The sequence below is a fragment of the Symsagittifera roscoffensis genome, chromosome 4 (assembly GCF_963678635.1).
Source record: "Symsagittifera roscoffensis chromosome 4, txSymRosc1.1, whole genome shotgun sequence".
In the NCBI taxonomy this organism is placed as follows: Eukaryota; Metazoa; Xenacoelomorpha; order Acoela; family Convolutidae; genus Symsagittifera; species Symsagittifera roscoffensis.
Window position 1 is genome coordinate 54871652 of NC_087065.1, and position 20331 is coordinate 54891982.

Genomic DNA, 20331 nt, shown 5'->3' on the forward strand with positions numbered 1-20331 from the left:
CGTGATGTTAAGATCGCAACCATCTTTGCGTAGAACCTTAGGAAATAATAATAATTGCACGCGTTTTCTTTGCGTTTGGGGGATTTATCTTTTTGAAGCAATTAATAAAAGCAGAAATTTTGTGCATGTGTTAGTCGATGCATGTAATTTTAGCTCGAATCATGACGGTCCTAACTATGACAGCAAAACATGTTTCTCTGTAATACTTTATTTTTCGAGGGAAAAACTACTAAATAGAAGATTTCGTCTCACCTTGGGTGATCGGAGCAAATAGGTAGTGCGTGATCAAACGTGTCTTGTTTCCGTTTAAGAGTCATGAACGCTTATATAGATCTTTGTGATTTTTTTCGGGAAAAAATGATTTTTTTTCACGCTCATATTAGGTTTTCCGCAGTTTGACTTTCGATTTCTTTTTAAGTTCAGGCCATTTGCTTTGTTAAAATGGAGGCAAACTCCACTATCAAACATTAAATGTAAATGTCATAAAAATCGTGATAGACTTGTAGATTCGAAAAGGGAATTTAATGTACAGGTTTCCCAGCGGATTGAAAAATTTACCTGTTGATCCAGTTTTCTCAAATTGGGTAAATTTTGATAGAAAATGGTCAATTATAAATTGGTCTTGAATATACTTTTTCTTTGAAACTCTAAATTGAAGTTATTCTTTAAAAAGTAAGTCAGTTTTTTTTGTTTCTTTGCTTTCCTTGACTATTTTCCAACTGTTTGCTACGTTTTCAAAAAAACAAGTCCTAATTTTTTTCTGTTGTCTTGCGTTCATAGACTACTTTGACTCAGTTTTTGTCTTCTATTCGGGCAAGCTGAAAATGCTAAAGTGCAAGATGTTCTGATTTGATAATAAGCTTTCAAAAGATAAATTTTGATTGCATTAAGACTAAAAACACAGATATTATTTTCGACTAAATAATCGTGAGTTTTGAAGTGAAACTTCTCAAAATTACTATCGTTTCCATAAATTTCTTTTTTTTTCTTTGTGGATATATTTACAAGAACGTAGTGTACTATGATAGTACGATTCGACTTTTTTTCCATCCTAAGTCGCAAATAAACACAACAGTATGATAATTAATATCCTATTACAGAAAGTTTTCGGCTGGCGCAGTACAACAGTGCCGAAAAACTGAGTTCAAGGGTGCCGAAAATTTGAACATATCAAGTGCGGCAATCAAAAATCCGAAAATAAAACTTTACAAGCACCTCAAAACAGTTTTTTGTCTTCTGTAAAACGTTGTTTTTTCAAAAGTTTAGGCAAGTTTGGTCCATACTAAGCGTTATTCATGACAATGCACAACTTGTCATTGGCATCCGTTAATAACATCAGCCTGTTTCTGAAATGCATAATAAATTATAAACATGAAAAACGCCTTCAACCGTGTTTCATTTTTCAACTTCCCTAAACAGCTTTCGGAAGCTTAAACTTTAATAAAAAAACGCCATTAACTACTAAAGAAAGATCAAGAAATTCAGAATTTCTTCAAAAAAATGTTTTCAAAATAATCATATTTCACAACTTTATAAGAAAAATTTCGGCTTGAGTTCCCTTCGGCTTTATGTCCGGCACCCCTGTTGAACGCCCTCGATCTCAATTTAATGCGCGTAATTTATACGCAGTTTGCCTGATTTCATTCTAATTTATTACATACAAAGTATGGTTTTGTTGCGTTTCAAAGTGCTCTAAGGACATTTTTTTTCTTTCGAAACATAAGTTTTTTTCAAACAACATGTTTTTTTCTAGTTCCTTGCGTTCATGACTCTTTTCCAAGCGTCTGTTGGCTATGTTTTTAGATTGAAATATGTGAAAAAGATCATCTGTGAACTCAATTTTCACCTTCATCTGTTTCTGGCCGTTTGAATGCTTAGAATTAGAAGTTGTTTTTTAATGGCCGTGCTGTGTGTTTCCTGAATTTAATTTGTCTCTTAAATGTCAAATACTACGGTTTTTATTGTAGTCTACATCTATAATCTTTTTTAAATTATTGTCATTCGGCGCATTTCATACATATTGTCGGAATATTAAAATCATCTCAGGGCGTTTTATGACTTCGGGAAGTGGATCGAATCTTAAACCGAAAAAAAGTGAACCCATGTGCCCAACTAATTACCGTCCCTTCCTGATATTATTAGTTGTTCTTGATTGACTTGGAAAAAACTGTCAGTCTCCAAAAGGAAATGAAAAATTGTTTTCACCTTCATTTCATTTCTGCAGTCTTGTAAAATTAATTGTTATCGCCCTCAGTAAATCGCCAATTGTTATCGCGTCAACTTGATTTTTTGTAAAGTCCGATTCAACGTTTGTAAAGTAAAACCGATTCAACATACATTCAATCAACTCTCTGTGAAAGCGCTGTTTGAGACGAGTTTTAACGTCCTGGTTTTCAACTAAATGAGACTAAGTAGTTAAGTTGGCAGATTTGATAAGGCAGCGCCTGTTTTGAGTTCTTAACTTCCTTGAACTATTGCTCATTCTGCAGTTTTTGTCGTTATTATTTTCTCAATCTTGTCTTTTACCCATCTTAATTCAGAAATGAAAATATACACGCATTTTTTTTCTTACAGAAGCAAGAAGCAAACATTGAATAACGCGCGCTCAATTTGAAGTAATTCTTTTTGTAGAGTTACAGAACGTACATACAGAACGTTTATGAATAGCTGTGTCAGTTGTCAAAAACTGTAAAATTTGGTTGCAGCTCTGGCTTTCAAGCGATTCAATGAGTGGTTCCATGCTGCATTTCGTATCTTTTACGTTATTCGATTCGTGTAGAGCTTAAATTAAAAATTACATACCCTACTGATTCTGTCTGCATTTTTAATCTGAGCTAATTCAAGGAAGAGAAGCCTTTCATTTAAATTTTCTAATCCAAATCAAGTATGCTGAGAACTTATCCAGACTTGTCTTTTGTCGAAATGGTTTTATTTTTTTTCTGTCCCTGAACGTAAATGCTTAGCGTCAGTTAATTTAACACGGTTTATTTTTAGCCGAAACTGCTATTTATGGTCGGCTTTTGACAAAATAGTGCTGTCGTCACTTCTACAAATATTACTCCCTAATTTATCGTTGTAGGAATCGTCAATGGTATAGTTGAGTTATGGTGAGTGGAAAGAGTGTGAATAAGAGTAAATCTTTCAGTCGGAAGCTGCAGGAGTCGGTCGGTCTGTTCCACGTGCAACAGGAGATGCCCGAGCAACCAAGTAGAGGACTGTTCAAAAGTCTGTTCAGCTCAGCCGCCGCTGTAGACAGAGAAGAGCTATGTAAGTTCACATACAGAGACAATTATGGCTGCAATCATGCCCAGAGATGTATCAAGGATTTTTTATGGAGGATGATTAAAGAAAAATGAAGCTACTTTTCAAATTTAATTTGGGAAAATTTCGGGCAGAAAACGTGTAAATTCTTAAAAAGAGATATCAGTTCCTGATGGGACTCAGGAAAAAGTGGTTCTTCGACTGTCACCGTTACCAGAAACAAACATCAATTAATCGTCGAAACAATCAGTCTCACAAAGTTTTTTTTTAGAAATAGTTCTGTGTTTTGTTGAATTTTTGCTTTTCGCCGTATAACCGCCGTTTTAGTTTTAACCACCAGCTGAATTAGGGGGACCCCTGCCGACGCAAAGGGTCACTCCTTTGTACTAATTTGAGACTGAAGGCGCCCAAGTATGCTTATTTTTAGGGGGAGCGCTCGCCGAAAAAACGCGAATTTTTGGCCAAAATTTTCCATAAAGTGCCTAAAAATGCCTTTTTTGGCCGTTTTTTTAAAATAAACTGTCTGCGGTGCAGAAATTTCGGCTAAAACCAGGTCTTTGTAGTGCTTTGGGAGAGCTCAGAAAATCAATTTGGTGGACCTAAAAAAAGTTGACAACATTTTCGAATTGTTTTAGAAAATCCGCCCCCCCCCCCCCCCCCCTCGAGAAAATCCTAGATCCGCCCCTGGTTTTACCTGCTTTTTTGTCGTGCTTGAGTAGTAAAGCTTTGAGAAGTGCAGTGAATATAGCTAGCTCAAATTCTTTTTTTAAAAATTTTACATTGATTTCGTTCCTTTTGTCCTTGATCTTTCGTTCCTTTTGCAGTCGAGAAATCTTTAAAAGTTAGTCAATACAGTTATTTCTATAAAGATAAATTGGTGTGGTTTAGTCGGCGAGAGCAGTGGGAAGGCGTCCAAGGGTCTGGCCAAATTCCAACCAGGCAAGGCTTCCACAAATCTGGAAGGGCAGAAGAATGCCGCCGGAACTGCCGCTGGAGAAGCTGCAAGAGCCAGAATGGTGAGTACATTAAAAACACTTCATTCGAAAAATGTTAGTAGCACAGGAATCGGAAGGTGATCGTTTTCAATTACTTGCCACGAAAATGCAAAGTAAAGAGATGATTTTTCAGATGGTGATTGCATTCGGCATAGTTGAGAGATGGCAACTTCGAGATTTTTTTTTCTACTCGCAGGGTTTTTACACTAATTATTTTTCCTGAATGTTTAACAATTAATCGAGGCGTGTAAATGCTTGCTATGTTAACATTTCAATGTTATGAACCAAATGAGTTCTCGCCTATTTAAAAAGTAAAAAAAGTTTTTTCACAGTAAATTTGAGTCTCATTTTTTTCTTTTAGTGGTTTGATTCTCGATATATTTAAACTAGTTTCAAATTCCTTTGCTGTAGTAGATTTTCATTACATTTTCCACTGAAAGTAAAAGAAATTATTTTTTGATGCAGTTTTGCATTGGGTTAGTTTCATCCCACAGTATCAATCAAATCTGATTCTCGAAAATCCAATAATACAACCAGGCGTTCAAGTTGAAATGCAAAATGTTTTGAGTGAAATGAGGTTTTCTTTTGATAGACTTAAATTTTTTTTTGAGTTTATTTTCAAAAAATTTCAGCGAAGGATGGATGTTAACTACAGGGCTTGTAATTATCTCACTCGCCGACTTCAAATTTGTGAAAAAAAAATTTCAATTTCAAATTCGTAATCCCATAAGGACATATCGAGTAAGTTTTCTTAAGCACTTTTTTTCTTTGCCAATCTCACCGAAAAAAGTAGGTGTTAATGTCTAGCAACAGGTTCACCGTTTGTATATTTAGCTGCAAGTTGCTGGACAAAATGTGTGGAAAAATCGTTGAAAGTGACGGAATCGGTTAAGTATGAGTTTGCGTAAAATCTTTGCAAAACTGGCCAGAATCTTGAAAGAAATTTAGTCAGGCTCGAATTAATTTTTTCGCGCTTTGACTTCCGATTTTTTCTAAGTTTAGTTACTTTCCCGTATTAAAAGGAAGGCAAACTCCACTATCGAACAGCTAAAATATAAAGATCACGGAAAACGTGGTCGACTTCTATTTTAATCTCGACTTCTGTCACATAATGAAGCAGTTTTCTCAAATTGGGTTAACTTTATCAGAAAAGTGTCAATCATAATTTTTTCTTAAGTTTTAAAGGTATTTTTTAGAAACCCTTATTTTTTTTATTTTTGCGTTCATTGATTTTTTTAAAACTTATTTGGCTAGGTTATGGTTCGTATTGGTTTTTTTAAGAAAAAGTTTGTTCATGTTCGAGTTTGATGCATGATTTATGATTTTTCTTTCCGAACAAGTCAGTATTTTTTTTCGCTTCTTTGCGTCACTTGACTCTTTTTCACATGTCTGTTGGCAATGTTTTAAAAATTAAGTTCCTTACTTTGTTGAAAGCAAGGTGTAGTGCTGGATCGAACAGCAAAAGTGTTAAAGTCGCAAAAAACGTGATCGACTTCTATTTCGAAGGTGGATTTTACCTTTCAGATTTCTCAGCAGAATCTGAAACTTATCTTTGGATCCAGTTTTCTCACTTCGGGTTATTTTCTTCAAAAAATCGTCAATCCTTCTTTGTTTTTGGAATTCAAGAACTTTGAGGCCCCATACTTTTACTTGAAAATGGAAAATTGAAGGTTTTTTGAAAAGCAAGTCAGCAATCTTTTTCGTTCCTTGCCTTCATTGACGTTTGCCAACTGTCTGTCAGCCAGGTTTAAGTTTTTCACGCTTGCCATTAGCAAGCGTTATCGAATAGGAAAGGCAGAAGAATGCCGCCGGAACTGCCGCTGGAGAAGCTGCAAGAGCCAGAATGGTGAGTACATTAAAAACACTTCATTCGAAAAATGTTAGTAGCACAGGAATCGGAAGGTGATCGTTTTCAATTACTTGCCACGAAAATGCAAAGTAAAGAGATGATTTTTCAGATGGTGATTGCATTCGGCATAGTTGAGAGATGGCAACTTCGAGAATTTTTTTTCTACTCGCAGGGTTTTTACACTAATTATTTTTCCTGAATGTTTAACAATTAATCGAGGCGTGTAAATGCTTGCTATGTTAACATTTCAATGTTATGAACCAAATGAGTTCTCGCCTATTTAAAAAGTAAAAAAAGTTTTTTCACAGTAAATTTGAGTCTCATTTTTTTCTTTTAGTGGTTTGATTCTCGATATATTTAAACTAGTTTCAAATTCCTTTGCTGTAGTAGATTTCCATTACATTTTCCACTGAAAGTAAAAGAAATTATTTTTTGATGCAGTTTTGCATTGGGTTAGTTTCATCCCACAGTATCAATCAAATCTGATGCTCGAAAATCCAATAATACAACCAGGCGTTCAAGTTGAAATGCAAAATGTTTTGAGTGAAATGAGGTTTTCTTTTGATAGACTTAAATTTTTTTTTGAGTTTATTTTCAAAAAATTTCAGCGAAGGATGGATGTTAACTACAGGGCTTGTAATTATCTCACTCGCCGACTTCAAATTTGTGAAAAAAAAATTTCAATTTCAAATTCGTAATCCCATAATGACATATCGAGTAAGTTTTCTTAAGCACTTTTTTTCTTTGCCAATCTCACCGAAAAAAGTAGGTGTTAATGTCTAGCAACAGGTTCACCGTTTGTATATTTAGCTGCAAGTTGCTGGACAAAATGTGTGGAAAAATCGTTGAAAGTGACGGAATCGGTTAAGTATGAGTTTGCGTAAAATCTTTGCAAAACTGGCCAGAATCTTGAAAGAAATTTAGTCAGGCTCGAATTAATTTTTTCGCGCTTTGACTTCCGATTTTTTCTAAGTTTAGTTACTTTCCCGTATTAAAAGGAAGGCAAACTCCACTATCGAACAGCTAAAATATAAAGATCACGGAAAACGTGGTCGACTTCTATTTTAATCTCGACTTCTGTCACATAATGAAGCAGTTTTCTCAAATTGGGTTAACTTTATCAGAAAAGTGTCAATCATAATTTTTTCTTAAGTTTTAAAGGTATTTTTTAGACACCCTTATTTTTTTTATTTTTGCGTTCATTGATTTTTTTAAAACTTATTTGGCTAGGTTATGGTTCGTATTGGTTTTTTTAAGAAAAAGTTTGTTCATGTTCGAGTTTGATGCATGATTTATGATTTTTCTTTCCGAACAAGTCAGTATTTTTTTTCGCTTCTTTGCGTCACTTGACTCTTTTTCACATGTCTGTTGGCAATGTTTTAAAAATTAAGTTCCTTACTTTGTTGAAAGCAAGGTGTAGTGCTGGATCGAACAGCAAAAGTGTTAAAGTCGCAAAAAACGTGATCGACTTCTATTTCGAAGGTGGATTTTACCTTTCAGATTTCTCAGCAGAATCTGAAACTTATCTTTGGATCCAGTTTTCTCACTTCGGGTTATTTTCTTCAAAAAATCGTCAATCCTTCTTTGTTTTTGGAATTCAAGAACTTTGAGGCCCCATACTTTTACTTGAAAATGGAAAATTGAAGGTTTTTTGAAAAGCAAGTCAGCAATCTTTTTCGTTCCTTGCCTTCATTGACGTTTGCCAACTGTCTGTCAGCCAGGTTTAAGTTTTTCACGCTTGCCATTAGCAAGCGTTATCGAATAGGAAAAAAAGACTTTTTTTCGGGTTAGCAACTACTGAAACAAAATCAATTTCATGAAAGTTCAAATTTAACTACTGGTTGGATACTAGTTTTTACAGGGTAATTTCAGGGGAAATTGAAACTTTTACGGTTTTTTTTCAAAGTTGGTGTTTTACCAACACATTTAGTGTCGTCTACCCAAAGATTGTCGGCTTTGTTTCTGCTTCCTAAGTTTTGTTCAGTTGGTAGCAGTTGCTAAATTGAATTTCAAATGTCTGGCTTGGCATTTTTGCCTAGAATTCCTGTTTGATAAAAGAAATATTATGAAAATAAATGGATTTTTAAAGAGTAATGAAAATAAAGAAGACCCTTATATAGGTCTTGCTGATTTGTTAATTTTTTTTAGGGTGAAGTCTTTAAATATTGATGCACTCGGGTATAATGCACTTTTTGAGTTCAATTGAAGTTCATCTGCTGAAAGTGACATAAATAGCTTTTTGCAAATAGGAACGTGGAATATGGAGTTTGCTTTTAAGATTTCCTAGCAGAATAAAAACTTTACTTATTGATTCAGTTTTCTCAATTTGGGTTCATCTTATCAAAAAAGCGCCAATCATAAATTGTTCTAGAAATTCCAAGAGCTTAAAGGGCATCTATTTTTTTTCTTTGAAATTCAAAGGTTCAAACTTTTTCAAGAAAGCAGGGGGTTTTTTATGTTTTCTTGCGTTCATTACTTTTTTTGAATCTTCGATTGGCTATGTTATTTTTTGAGACGCTTTGGAAAACTTTACTAGTTTTTGCAAAAATTGTCTACTGATTTTCAAAAAAGAATATCCTTAAAAAGTCTGCTTACGTTCATGTGTGCCTGCATACTTTTCTGGTCTCTTGTTGGTTCACTCCTTGTCTACAGCCTTCGAAAAGGTCTGTGGGGGAATCTTTCACCGATATTTTTGATTTTTTTTTCGTTTTCCCAAAAACTAAACTACCAAATCTGAAATTTTGGTTTCATTGAATAGAAAGGATATGAAAAGCTCCCCTCCTTAAGTGGTTATGCGCAATCTTTTTTACACATATAGTTATGTCCCTCGGAATTGTCAAATGGATTCGATTTTTGCTTTTTGTGATCGTTTTTGAATGCTTTTTTTTGTAACTTTGCTCAAAAACGAACCCCCAATCCTGAGCTTGTAGGTTAAATGAAGATAACCGGTTGTGGGAAGCTTCGCTGCATTAGCGACCTGTCACAATGTTTTGTTCAAAAAATTATTGTCCTGGGAAAAGTCAAATTTTTGATAGTTTGAGCGTTTTTCATTCTAAAATTCATGAGTTTTCCGAAATACTCTCCCATATTTTGGTTTCAAACCAACGAACGGGTTGTTAGAAGCTCCCCTGCATACGGTACTGCGCACAGATTTTATACTGGGTTAATGTATTCAATCGAAGTTACGGTGAATATCTTCTGCATAAGTGGGAACGTTCAATTTCTAAAGAGTTTTGAACGTAGTGAAAACTCTTATATAGATATTGCTGAATTTTTTTCAGGAAAGTCTTAAAAGTCTCTAATAACTACAGATGGGCATTCATACATATTGATGCGTTTATGAATGCATTTTGGTGTTTATGCACTTTTTGAGTTCAAATGAAATTCATCTGCTGAAAGTGACGTTAATATCACTCTCTAAATACGATTAAAGGAACTAGGGCACGAAAACATGAATGATTTCTAGTTTCGAAAGTGCAATTTAATTTTCAGATTTCCGGCGGAAAAAAAAACTTTGCCTGTAGATCCAGTTTTCTCAAGTTGGGATAATGTTATCAAACAAGTGCCAATCATAAATCATTCTAAAAATTCAAAGAGCCTTCAGGGCACCTTTTTTCTTTGAAATTCATTTTGAAAGATTTTTTTAACTAAGTCCGTTTTTTGTTAACTTGCATTCGTTACTCTTTTCCAATCTTCGATTGGCATTTTTTAAACAAAAGGCTATAATTCTCTGAAATGTCATCTTTCTGATTTGTTGATCTTTTTATTCTCGATAATTATCGCGCCAATTTTGATATCATGGTTTAATCGACACAACAGGTTGTAGGTAGCTCGCCTTTATAATTTGCTACGCCCAGTTTCTTAAGTGTTTAATCGAGCTACCCGATCTTGGGATTTTTCTCTGCTGTACTGGCCAATACCTCCCTTTAGCAGAAAAACGTTACGCGGATTTCGGAAAGTCAAGTTTTCGAATTCTTTCTGTTTTTTGTAGAAACTTTTCGAATTTTTTTTAAAAACTTCACTATCAAATCTGAGATGAAATTTTCGATCGAAAAAAGCGGTTGTGGAAATTTTTCCGCGGAAGTGTTTGCTTCTAGACCTTCAAAGAGCTTTAAGTTCATCTAATTTTTTTGCTTGAAGTTTTTAAGTTGAACTGAACTTTTTTCTGTTTCCTTGCGTTCATTCATTCTTTTCCAACTGTCTGCAAACTCCGCGATCGAAGTCTAAAAACTCACAAAAATTGTGGTCGACTTCTTTTTAATCTCGACTTCTGTCACATAATGAAGCAGTTTTCTCGAATTGGGTTAACTTTATCAGAAAAGTGTCAATCATAATTTTTTCTTAAGTTTTAAAGGTATTTTTCAGAAACCGTTATTTTTTTTGTTTTTGCGTTCAATGATTTTTTTAAAACTTATTTGGCTATGTTATGGTTCGTATTGGTTTTTTTAAGAAAAAATCTGAAAGTTTGTTCATGTTCGAATTTGATGCATGATTTATGATTTTTCTTTCCGAACAAGTCAGTATTTTTTCGCTTCTTTGCGTCCCTTGACTCTTTTTCACATGTCTGTTGGCGATGTTTTAAAAATTAAGTTCCTTACTTTGTTAAAAGTGTAGTGCTGGATCGAACAGCCAAAGTGTTAAGGTCGCGAAAAACGTGATCGACTCTTAATTTCGAAGGTGGATTTTACCTTTCAGATTTCTCATCAGACTCTGAAACTTATCTTTGGATCTAGTTTTCTCACTTTGGGTTATTTTCTTCAAAAAATCGTCAATCCTTCTTTGTTTTTTGATTTCAAGAACTTTGAGGCCCCATACTTTTACTTGAAAATGGAAAATTGAAGGTTTTTTGAAAAACAAGTCAGCAATCTTTTTCTTTCCTTGCCTTCATTGACTTTTTTTTGGGTTAGCAACTACTGAAACAAAATCAATTTCATGAAAGTTCAAATTTAACTACTGGTTGGATACTAGTTTTTACAGGGTAATTTCAGGAGGAATTGAAACTTTTACGGTTTTTTTTCAAAGTTGGTTTTTTACCAACACATTTAGTGTCGTCTACCCAAAGATTGTCGGCTTTGTTTCTGCTTCCTAAGTTTTGTTCAGTTGGTAGCAGTTGCTAAATTGAATTTCAAATGTCTGGCTTGGCATTGTTGCCTAGAATTCCTGTTTGATAAAAGGTATTATGAAAATGTATGGACTTTTAAAAAAAATTTTTAGGGTAAAGACTTAAATTATTGATGCACTTAGGTATAATGCTTTTTTTGAGTTCAATTGAAATTCATCTGCTGAAAGTGACATTAATAGCTTTTTGCAAATAGGAACGTGGAACATGGAATTTGCTTTTAAGATTTCCCAGCAGAATAAAAACTTTACTTATCGATTCAGTTTTCTCAATTTGGGTTCATGTTATCAAAAAAGCGCCAGTCATAAATTGTTCTAGAAATTCAAAGAGCTTAATGGGCATCTATATTTTTTCTTTGAAATTCAAAGGTTGAGATTTTTTCAAGAAATTCAGGGTGTTTTTATCTTTTCTTGCGTTCATTACTCTTTTTGAATCTTCGATTGGCTATGTTATTTTTTAAGACGCTTTAGAAAACTTTATTAGTTTTTGCACAAATTCCTTCTACCAATTTTCAAAAAAGAATATCCATAAGAAGTCTGCTTACATTCATGTGTGCCTGCATACTTTTCTGGTCTCTTGTTGCTTCAATCCTTATCTGCAGCCTTCGAATAGGTCTGTGAGGGGAATCTTTGACCGATATTTTTGATTTTCGTTTTCTCAAAAACTAACCTATCAAATCTGAAATTTTGGTTTCATTGAATAGAAGGGATATGAAAAGCTCCTCTCCTTAAGTGGTTGTGCGCAATCTTTTTTACACAAATATTTATGTTACTCGTAATTGTCAAATGGATTCGATTTTTGATTTTTGTGATCGTTTTGGAATGTTTTTTTTCTAAACTTTCTCAAAAACGAACCCCCAAACCTGAGGTTGTAGGTTACATGAAGATAACCGGTTGTGGGAAGCTTCGCTGCATTAGCGACCTGTCACAATTTTTTGTTCAAAAAATAATTGTCCTGGGAAAAGTCAAATTTTTGATAGTTTGACCGTTTTTCATTCTAAAATTCATGAGTTTTTCGAAATACTCTCCCATATTTTGGTTTCAAACCAACGAACGGGTTGTTAGAAGCTCCCCTGCATACGGTACTGCGCACAGATATTATACTGGGTTAATGTATTCAATCGAAGTTACGGTGAATATCTTCTGCATAAGTGGGAACGTTCAATTTCTTAAGAGTTTTGAACGTAGTGAAAACTCTTATATAGATATTGCTGAATTTTTTTCAGGAAAGTCTTAAAAGTCTCTAATAACTACAGATGGGCATTCATACATATTGATGCGTTTATGAATGCATTTTGGTGTTTATGCACTTTTTGAGTTCAATTGAAATTCATCTGCTGAAAGTGACTTTAATATCACTCTCCAAATACGATTAAAGGAACTAGGGCAAGAAAACATGAATGATTTCTAGTTTCGAAAGTGCAATTTAATTTTCAGATTTCCGGCGGAAAAAAAAACTTTGCCTGTAGATCCAGTTTTCTCAAGTTGGGATAATGTTATCAAACAAGTGCCAATCATAAATCATTCTAGAAATTCAAAGAGCCTTCAGGGCACCTTTTTTCTTTGAAATTCATTTTGAAAGATTTTTTTTAACTAAGTCCGTTTTTTATGTTAACTTGTATTCATTACTCTTTTCCGATCTTCGATTGGCATTTTTTAAACAAAAGGCTATAATTCTCTGAAATGTCATCTTTCTGATTTGTTGATCTTTTTATTCTCGATAATTATCGCGCCAATTTTGATATCATGGTTTAATCGACACAACAGGTTGTTGGAAGCTCGCCTTTATAATTTGCTACGCCCAGTTTCTTAGGTGTTTAATCGAGCTACCCGATCTTGGGATTTTTCTCTGCTGTACTGGCCAATACCTCCCTTTAGCAGAAAAACGTTACGCGGATTTCGGAAAGTCAAGTTTTCGAATTCTTTCTGTTTTTTGTAGAAACTTTTCGAATTTTTTTAAAAACTTCACTATCAAATCTGAGATGAAATTTTCGATCGAAAAAAAGCGGTTGTGGAAATTTTTCCGCGGAAGTGTTTGCTTCTAGACCTTCAAAGAGCTTTAAGTTCATCTAATTTTTTTGCTTGAAGTTTTTAAGTTGAATTGAACTTTTTTCTGTTTCCTTGCGTTCATTCATTCTTTTCCAACTGTCTGCAAACTCCGCGATCGAAGTCTAAAAACTCACAAAAATTGTGGTCGACTTCTTTTTAATCTCGACTTCTGTCACATAATGAAGCAGTTTTCTCAAATTGGGTTAACTTTATCAGAAAAGTGTCAATCATATATTTTTCTTAAGTTTTAAAGGTATTTTTCAGAAACCCTTATTTTTTTTTGTTTTTGCGTTCATTGATTTTTTTAAAACTTATTTGGCTATGTTATGGTTCGTATTGGTTTTTTTAAGAAAAAATCTGAAAGTTTGTTCATGTTCGAATTTGATGCATGATTTATGATTTTTCTTTCCGAACAATTCAGTATTTTTTTTCGCTTCTTTGCGTCCCTTGACTCTTTTTCACATTTCTTTTGGCGATGTTTTAAAAATTAAGTTCCTTACTTAGTTAAAAGTGTAGTGCTGGATCGAACAGCCAAAGTGTTAAGGTCGCGAAAAACGTGATCGACTTCTAATTTCGAAGGTGGATTTTACCTTTCAGATTTCTCATCAGACTCTGAAACTTATCTTTGGATCCAGTTTTCTCACTTTGTGTTATTTTCATCAAAAAATTGTCAATCCTTCTTTGTTTTTGAAATTCAAGAACTTTGAGGCTTCATACTTTTACTTGAAAATCGAAAATTGAAGGTTTTTCGAAAAACAAGTCAGCAATCTTTTTCTTTCCTTGCCTTCATTGACTCTTTTCCAACTGTCTGTCAGTCATGTTTCAGTTTTTCACGCTTGCCATTAGCAAGCGTTATCGAATAGGAAAAAAAGACTTTTTTCGGGTTAGCAACTACTGAAACAAAATCAATTTCATGAAAGTTCAAATTTAATTACTGGTTGGATACTAGTTTTTACAGGGTAATTTCAGGGGTAATCGAAACTTTTACGGTTTTTTTCAAAGTTGGTTTTTTACCAACACATTTAGTGTCGTCTACCCAAAGATTGTCGGCTTTGTTTCTGCTTCCTAAGTTTTGTTCAGTTGGTAGCAGTTGCTAAATTGAATTTCAAATGTCTGGCTTGGCATTGTTGCCTAGAATTCCTGTTTGATAAATTTAGGTAATATGAAAATGTATGGTTTTTAAAGAGTAATGAAAGTAGTGAAGACCCTCATATAGGTCTTGCTGACTTTTAAAAAAAAAATTTAGGGTAAAGACTTAATTTATTGATGCACTTAGGTATAATGCTTTTTTTGAGTTCAATTGAAATTCATCTGCTGAAAGTGACATAAATAGCTTTTTGCAAATAGGAACGTGGAACATGGAATTTGCTTTTAAGATTTCCCAGCAGAATAAAAACTTTACTTATCGATTCAGTTTTCTCAATTTGGTTTCATGTTATCAAAAAAGCGCCAGTCATAAATTGTTCTAGAAATTCAAAGAGATTAAAGGGCATCTATATTTTTCTTTGAAATTCAACGGTTGAGATTTTTTCAAGAAAGTCAGGGTTTTTTTATGTTTTCTTGCGTTCATTACTCTTTTTGAATCTTCGATTGGCTATGTTATTTTTTGATACGCTTTAGAAAACTTTATTAGTTTTTGCACAAATTCCTTCTACCGATTTTCAAAAAAGAATATCCATAAGAAGTCTGCTTACATTCATGTGTGCCTGCATACTTTTCTGGTCTCTTGTTGCTTCAATTCTTGTCTACAGCCTTCGATTTCTCAAAAACTAACCTATCAAATCTTCTCAAAAACTAACCTATCAAATCTGAAATTTTGGTTTCATTGAATAGAAGGGATATGAAAAGCTCCTCTCCTTAAGTGGTTGTGCGCAATCTTTTTTACACAAATATTTATTTTACTCGTAATTGTCAAATGGATTCGATTTTTGATTTTTGTGATCGTTTTGGAATGTTTTTTTTCTAAACTTTCTCAAAAACGAACCCCCAAACCTGAGGTTGTAGGTTACATGAAGATAACCGGTTGTGGGAAGCTTCGCTGCATTAGCGACCTGTCACAATTTTTTGTTCAAAAAATTATTGTCCTGGGAAAAGTCAAATTTTTGATAGTTAGAGCGTTTTTCATTCGAAAATTCATGAGTTTTTCGAAATACTCTCCCATATTTTGGTTTCAAACCAACGAACGGGTTGTTAGAAGCTCCCCTGCATACGGTACTGCGCACAGATATTATACTGGGTTAATGTATTCAATCGAAGTTACGGTGAATATCTTCTGCATAAGTGGGAACGTTCAATTTCTTAAGAGTTTTGAACGTAGTGAAAACTCTTATATAGATATTGCTGAATTTTTTTCAGGAAAGTCTTAAAAGTCTCTAATAACTACAGATGGGCATTCATACATATTGATGCGTTTATGAATGCATTTTGGTGTTTATGCACTTTTTGAGTTCAATTGAAATTCATCTGCTGAAAGTGACTTTAATATCACTCTCCAAATACGATTAAAGGAACTAGGGCAAGAAAACATGAATGATTTCTAGTTTCGAAAGTGCAATTTAATTTTCAGACTTCCGGCGGAAAAAAAAACTTTGCCTGTAGATCCAGTTTTCTCAAGTTGGGATAATGTTATCAAACAAGTGCCAATCATAAATCATTCTAGAAATTCAAAGAGCCTTCAGGGCACCTTTTTTCTTTGAAATTCATTTTGAAAGATTTTTTTTAACTAAGTCCGTTTTTTATGTTAACTTGTATTCATTACTCTTTTCCGATCTTCGATTGGCATTTTTTAAACAAAAGGCTATAATTCTCTGAAATGTCATCTTTCTGATTTGTTGATCTTTTTATTCTCGATAATTATCGCGCCAATTTTGATATCATGGTTTAATCGACACAACAGGTTGTTGGAAGCTCGCCTTTATAATTTGCTACGCCCAGTTTCTTAGGTGTTTAATCGAGCTACCCGATCTTGGGATTTTTCTCTGCTGTACTGGCCAATACCTCCCTTTAGCAGAAAAACGTTACGCGGATTTCGGAAAGTCAAGTTTTCGAATTCTTTCTGTTTTTTGTAGAAACTTTTCGAATTTTTTTAAAAACTTCACTATCAAATCTGAGATGAAATTTTCGATCGAAAAAAAGCGGTTGTGGAAATTTTTCCGCGGAAGTGTTTGCTTCTAGACCTTCAAAGAGCTTTAAGTTCATCTAATTTTTTTGCTTGAAGTTTTTAAGTTGAATTGAACTTTTTTCTGTTTCCTTGCGTTCATTCATTCTTTTCCAACTGTCTGCAAACTCCGCGATCGAAGTCTAAAAACTCACAAAAATTGTGGTCGACTTCTTTTTAATCTCGACTTCTGTCACATAATGAAGCAGTTTTCTCAAATTGGGTTAACTTTATCAGAAAAGTGTCAATCATATATTTTTCTTAAGTTTTAAAGGTATTTTTCAGAAACCCTTATTTTTTTTTGTTTTTGCGTTCATTGATTTTTTTAAAACTTATTTGGCTATGTTATGGTTCGTATTGGTTTTTTTAAGAAAAAATCTGAAAGTTTGTTCATGTTCGAATTTGATGCATGATTTATGATTTTTCTTTCCGAACAAGATAGTATTTTTTTTCGCTTCTTTGCGTCCCTTGACTCTTTTTCACATTTCTTTTGGCGATGTTTTAAAAACTAAGTTCCTTACTTAGTTAAAAGTGTAGTGCTGGATCGAACAGCCAAAGTGTTAAGGTCGCGAAAAACGTGATCGACTTCTAATTTCGAAGGTGGATTTTACCTTTCAGATTTCTCATCAGACTCTGAAACTTATCTTTGGATCCAGTTTTCTCACTTTGTGTTATTTTCATCAAAAAATTGTCAATAGTTCTTTGTTTTTGAAATTCAAGAACTTTGAGGCTTCATACTTTTACTTGAAAATCGAAAATTGAAGGTTTTTCGAAAAACAAGTCAGCAATCTTTTTCTTTCCTTGCCTTCATTGACTCTTTTCCAACTGTCTGTCAGTCATGTTTCAGTTTTTCACGCTTGCCATTAGCAAGCGTTATCGAATAGGAAAAAAAGACTTTTTTCGGGTTAGCAACTACTGAAACAAAATCAATTTCATGAAAGTTCAAATTTAATTACTGGTTGGATACTAGTTTTTACAGGGTAATTTCAGGGGTAATCGAAACTTTTACGGTTTTTTTCAAAGTTGGTTTTTTACCAACACATTTAGTGTCGTCTACCCAAAGATTGTCGGCTTTGTTTCTGCTTCCTAAGTTTTGCTCAGTTGGTAGCAGTTGCTAAATTGAATTTCAAATGTCTGGCTTGGCATTGTTGCCTAGAATTCCTGTTTGATAAATTTAGGTAATATGAAAATGTATGGTTTTTAAAGAGTAATGAAAGTAGTGAAGACCCTCATATAGGTCTTGCTGACTTTTAAAAAAAAATTTTAGGGTAAAGACTTAATTTATTGATGCACTTAGGTATAATGCTTTTTTTGAGTTCAATTGAAATTCATCTGCTGAAAGTGACATAAATAGCTTTTTGCAAATAGGAACGTGGAACATGGAATTTGCTTTTAAGATTTCCCAGCAGAATAAAAACTTTACTTATCGATTCAGTTTTCTCAATTTGGTTTCATGTTATCAAAAAAGCGCCAGTCATAAATTGTTCTAGAAATTCAAAGAGATTAAAGGGCATCTATATTTTTCTTTGAAATTCAACGGTTGAGATTTTTTCAAGAAAGTCAGGGTTTTTTTATGTTTTCTTGCGTTCATTACTCTTTTTGAATCTTCGATTGGCTATGTTATTTTTTGAGACGCTTTAGAAAACTTTATTAGTTTTTGCACAAATTCCTTCTACCGATTTTCAAAAAAGAATATCCATAAGAAGTCTGCTTACATTCATGTGTGCCTGCATACTTTTCTGGTCTCTTGTTGCTTCAATTCTTGTCTGCAGCCTTCGAATAGGTCTGTGAGGGGAATCTTTGACCGATAATTTTGATTCTCGTTGTCTCAAAAACTAACCTATCAAATCTGAAATTTTGGTTTCATTGAATAGAAGGGATATGAAAAGCTCCTCTCCTTAAGTGGTTGTGCGCAATCTTTTTTACACAAATATTTATTTTACTCGTAATTGTCAAATGGATTCGATTTTTGATTTTTGTGATCGTTTTGGAATGTTTTTTTTCTAAACTTTCTCAAAAACGAACCCCCAAACCTGAGGTTGTAGGTTACATGAAGATAACCGGTTGTGGGAAGCTTCGCTGCATTAGCGACCTGTCACAATATTTTGTTCAAAAAATTATTGTCCTGGGAAAAGTCAAATTTTTGATAGTTAGAGCGTTTTTCATTCTAAAATTCATGAGTTTTTCGAAATACTCTCCCATATTTTGGTTTCAAACCAACGAACGGGTTGTTAGAAGCTCCCCTGCATGCGGTACTGCGCACAGATTTTATACTGGGTTAATGTATTCAATCGAAGTTACGGTGAATATCTTCTGCATAAGTGGGAACGTTCAATTTCTAAAGAGTTTTGAACGTAGTGAAAACTCTTATATAGATATTGCTGAATTTTTTTCAGGAAAGTCTTAAAAGTCTCTAATAACTACAGATGGGCATTCATACATATTGATGCGTATATGAATGCGTTTTGGTATTTATGCACTTTTTTGAGTTCAATTCAAATTCATCTGCTGAAAGTGACGTTAATATCACTCTCCAAATACGATTAAAGGAACTCGGGCCAGAAAACATGAACGATTTCTAGTTTCGAAAGTGGAATTTAATTTTTAGATTTCCAGCGGAAAAAAAACTTTACCTGTAGATCCAGTTTTCTCAAGTTGGGATAATGTTATCAAAAAAATGCCAATCATACATCATTCTAGAAATTCAAAGAGCCTTCAGGGCACCTTTTTTCTTTGAAATTCGTTTTTTAAGATCTTTTTAACAAAGTCCCTGTTTTTTATGTTAACTTGCGTTCATTACTCTTTTCCAATCTACGATTGGCATTTTTTAAACTAAAGGCTATAGTTCTCTGAAATGTCATCTTTCTGATTTGTTGATATTTTTATTCTCGATAATTATCGCGCCAATTTTGATATCATGGTTTAATCGACACAACAGGTTGTTGGAAGCTCGCCTTTATAATTTGCTACGCCCAGTTTCTTAAGTGTTTAATCGAGCTACCCGATCTTGGGATTTTTCTCTGCTGTACTGGCCAATACCTCCCTTTAGCAGAAAAACGTTACGCGGATTTCGGAAAGTCAAGTTTTTGAATTTTTTCTGTTTTTTGTAGAAACTTTTCGAATTTTATTAAAAACTTCACTATCAAATCTGAGATGAATTTTTCGATCAAAAAAGCGGTTGTGCAAATTTATCGGTTGTGCGGAAGTGGTTGCTCCTTAATTTTTCGTCCTGTATCACTATAATAAATTCAAAAATATCAAACATGTACCTCCAGCTTTGGCTGGGACCTAGGTATCCTTCATCGAGACATACGAAAATTTTGGTTCACCTGTTTTTTTCTTAACATTTTCCATTTTTCGACTTAGGCGTTTTAAGAATAATGAACGCAGTGAACACTCTGTATAGGTCTTGTTGACTTTTTTTAAGGAAAAATATCTAATAACTACAGATTTGCATTCATACATATTCATGCGTTTATGAATGCACCTATGTATAATGCACTTTTTGAGTTCAATTGAAATTCATCTGCTGAAAGTGACATATATAGCACTTTGCAGATAGGAACGTGGAAATGGGGCAAAAAACATGGAGCTTGCTTTTAAGATTTCCCAGCGGAATAAAAACTTTACTTATTGATCCAGTTTTCTCTAGTTGAGTTCATGTTATCAAAAAAAGCGCCAATTATAAGTTTTTCTAGAAATTCAAAATGCCAAAATGGTATCTATTTTTTCCTGGAATGCGAAAGTTGAGATTTTTTTAAAGAAAGTCAGTGTTTTTTATGTTTACTTGCGTCCATACTCTTTTCCAATCTTCGATTGGTTATGTTTTATGATTTTGTTGTAGCGCAAGTTGCGCGAAGCTGCGCTTCGTGTCTTTGTCTTAAATACTTTTTAACGAGAAA

The 20331-nt window shown here is 33.8% G+C and overlaps 1 protein-coding gene across 4 annotated transcripts in view; it reads left to right on the forward strand.

The window, feature by feature from the left end:
• Positions 1–20331, forward strand: part of LOC134845101 (syntaxin-binding protein 5-like) — a 99739-nt gene that overhangs the window by 78139 nt on the left and 1269 nt on the right. For all 4 annotated transcript variants that reach the window (XM_063861952.1, XM_063861953.1, XM_063861955.1 and 1 more), the window contains 2 exons: positions 3146–3267; positions 4150–4277. In XM_063861952.1, coding sequence (XP_063718022.1) covers positions 3146–3267; positions 4150–4277 — 250 coding nt within the window. The remainder of the gene's footprint in view (positions 1–3145; positions 3268–4149; positions 4278–20331) is intronic.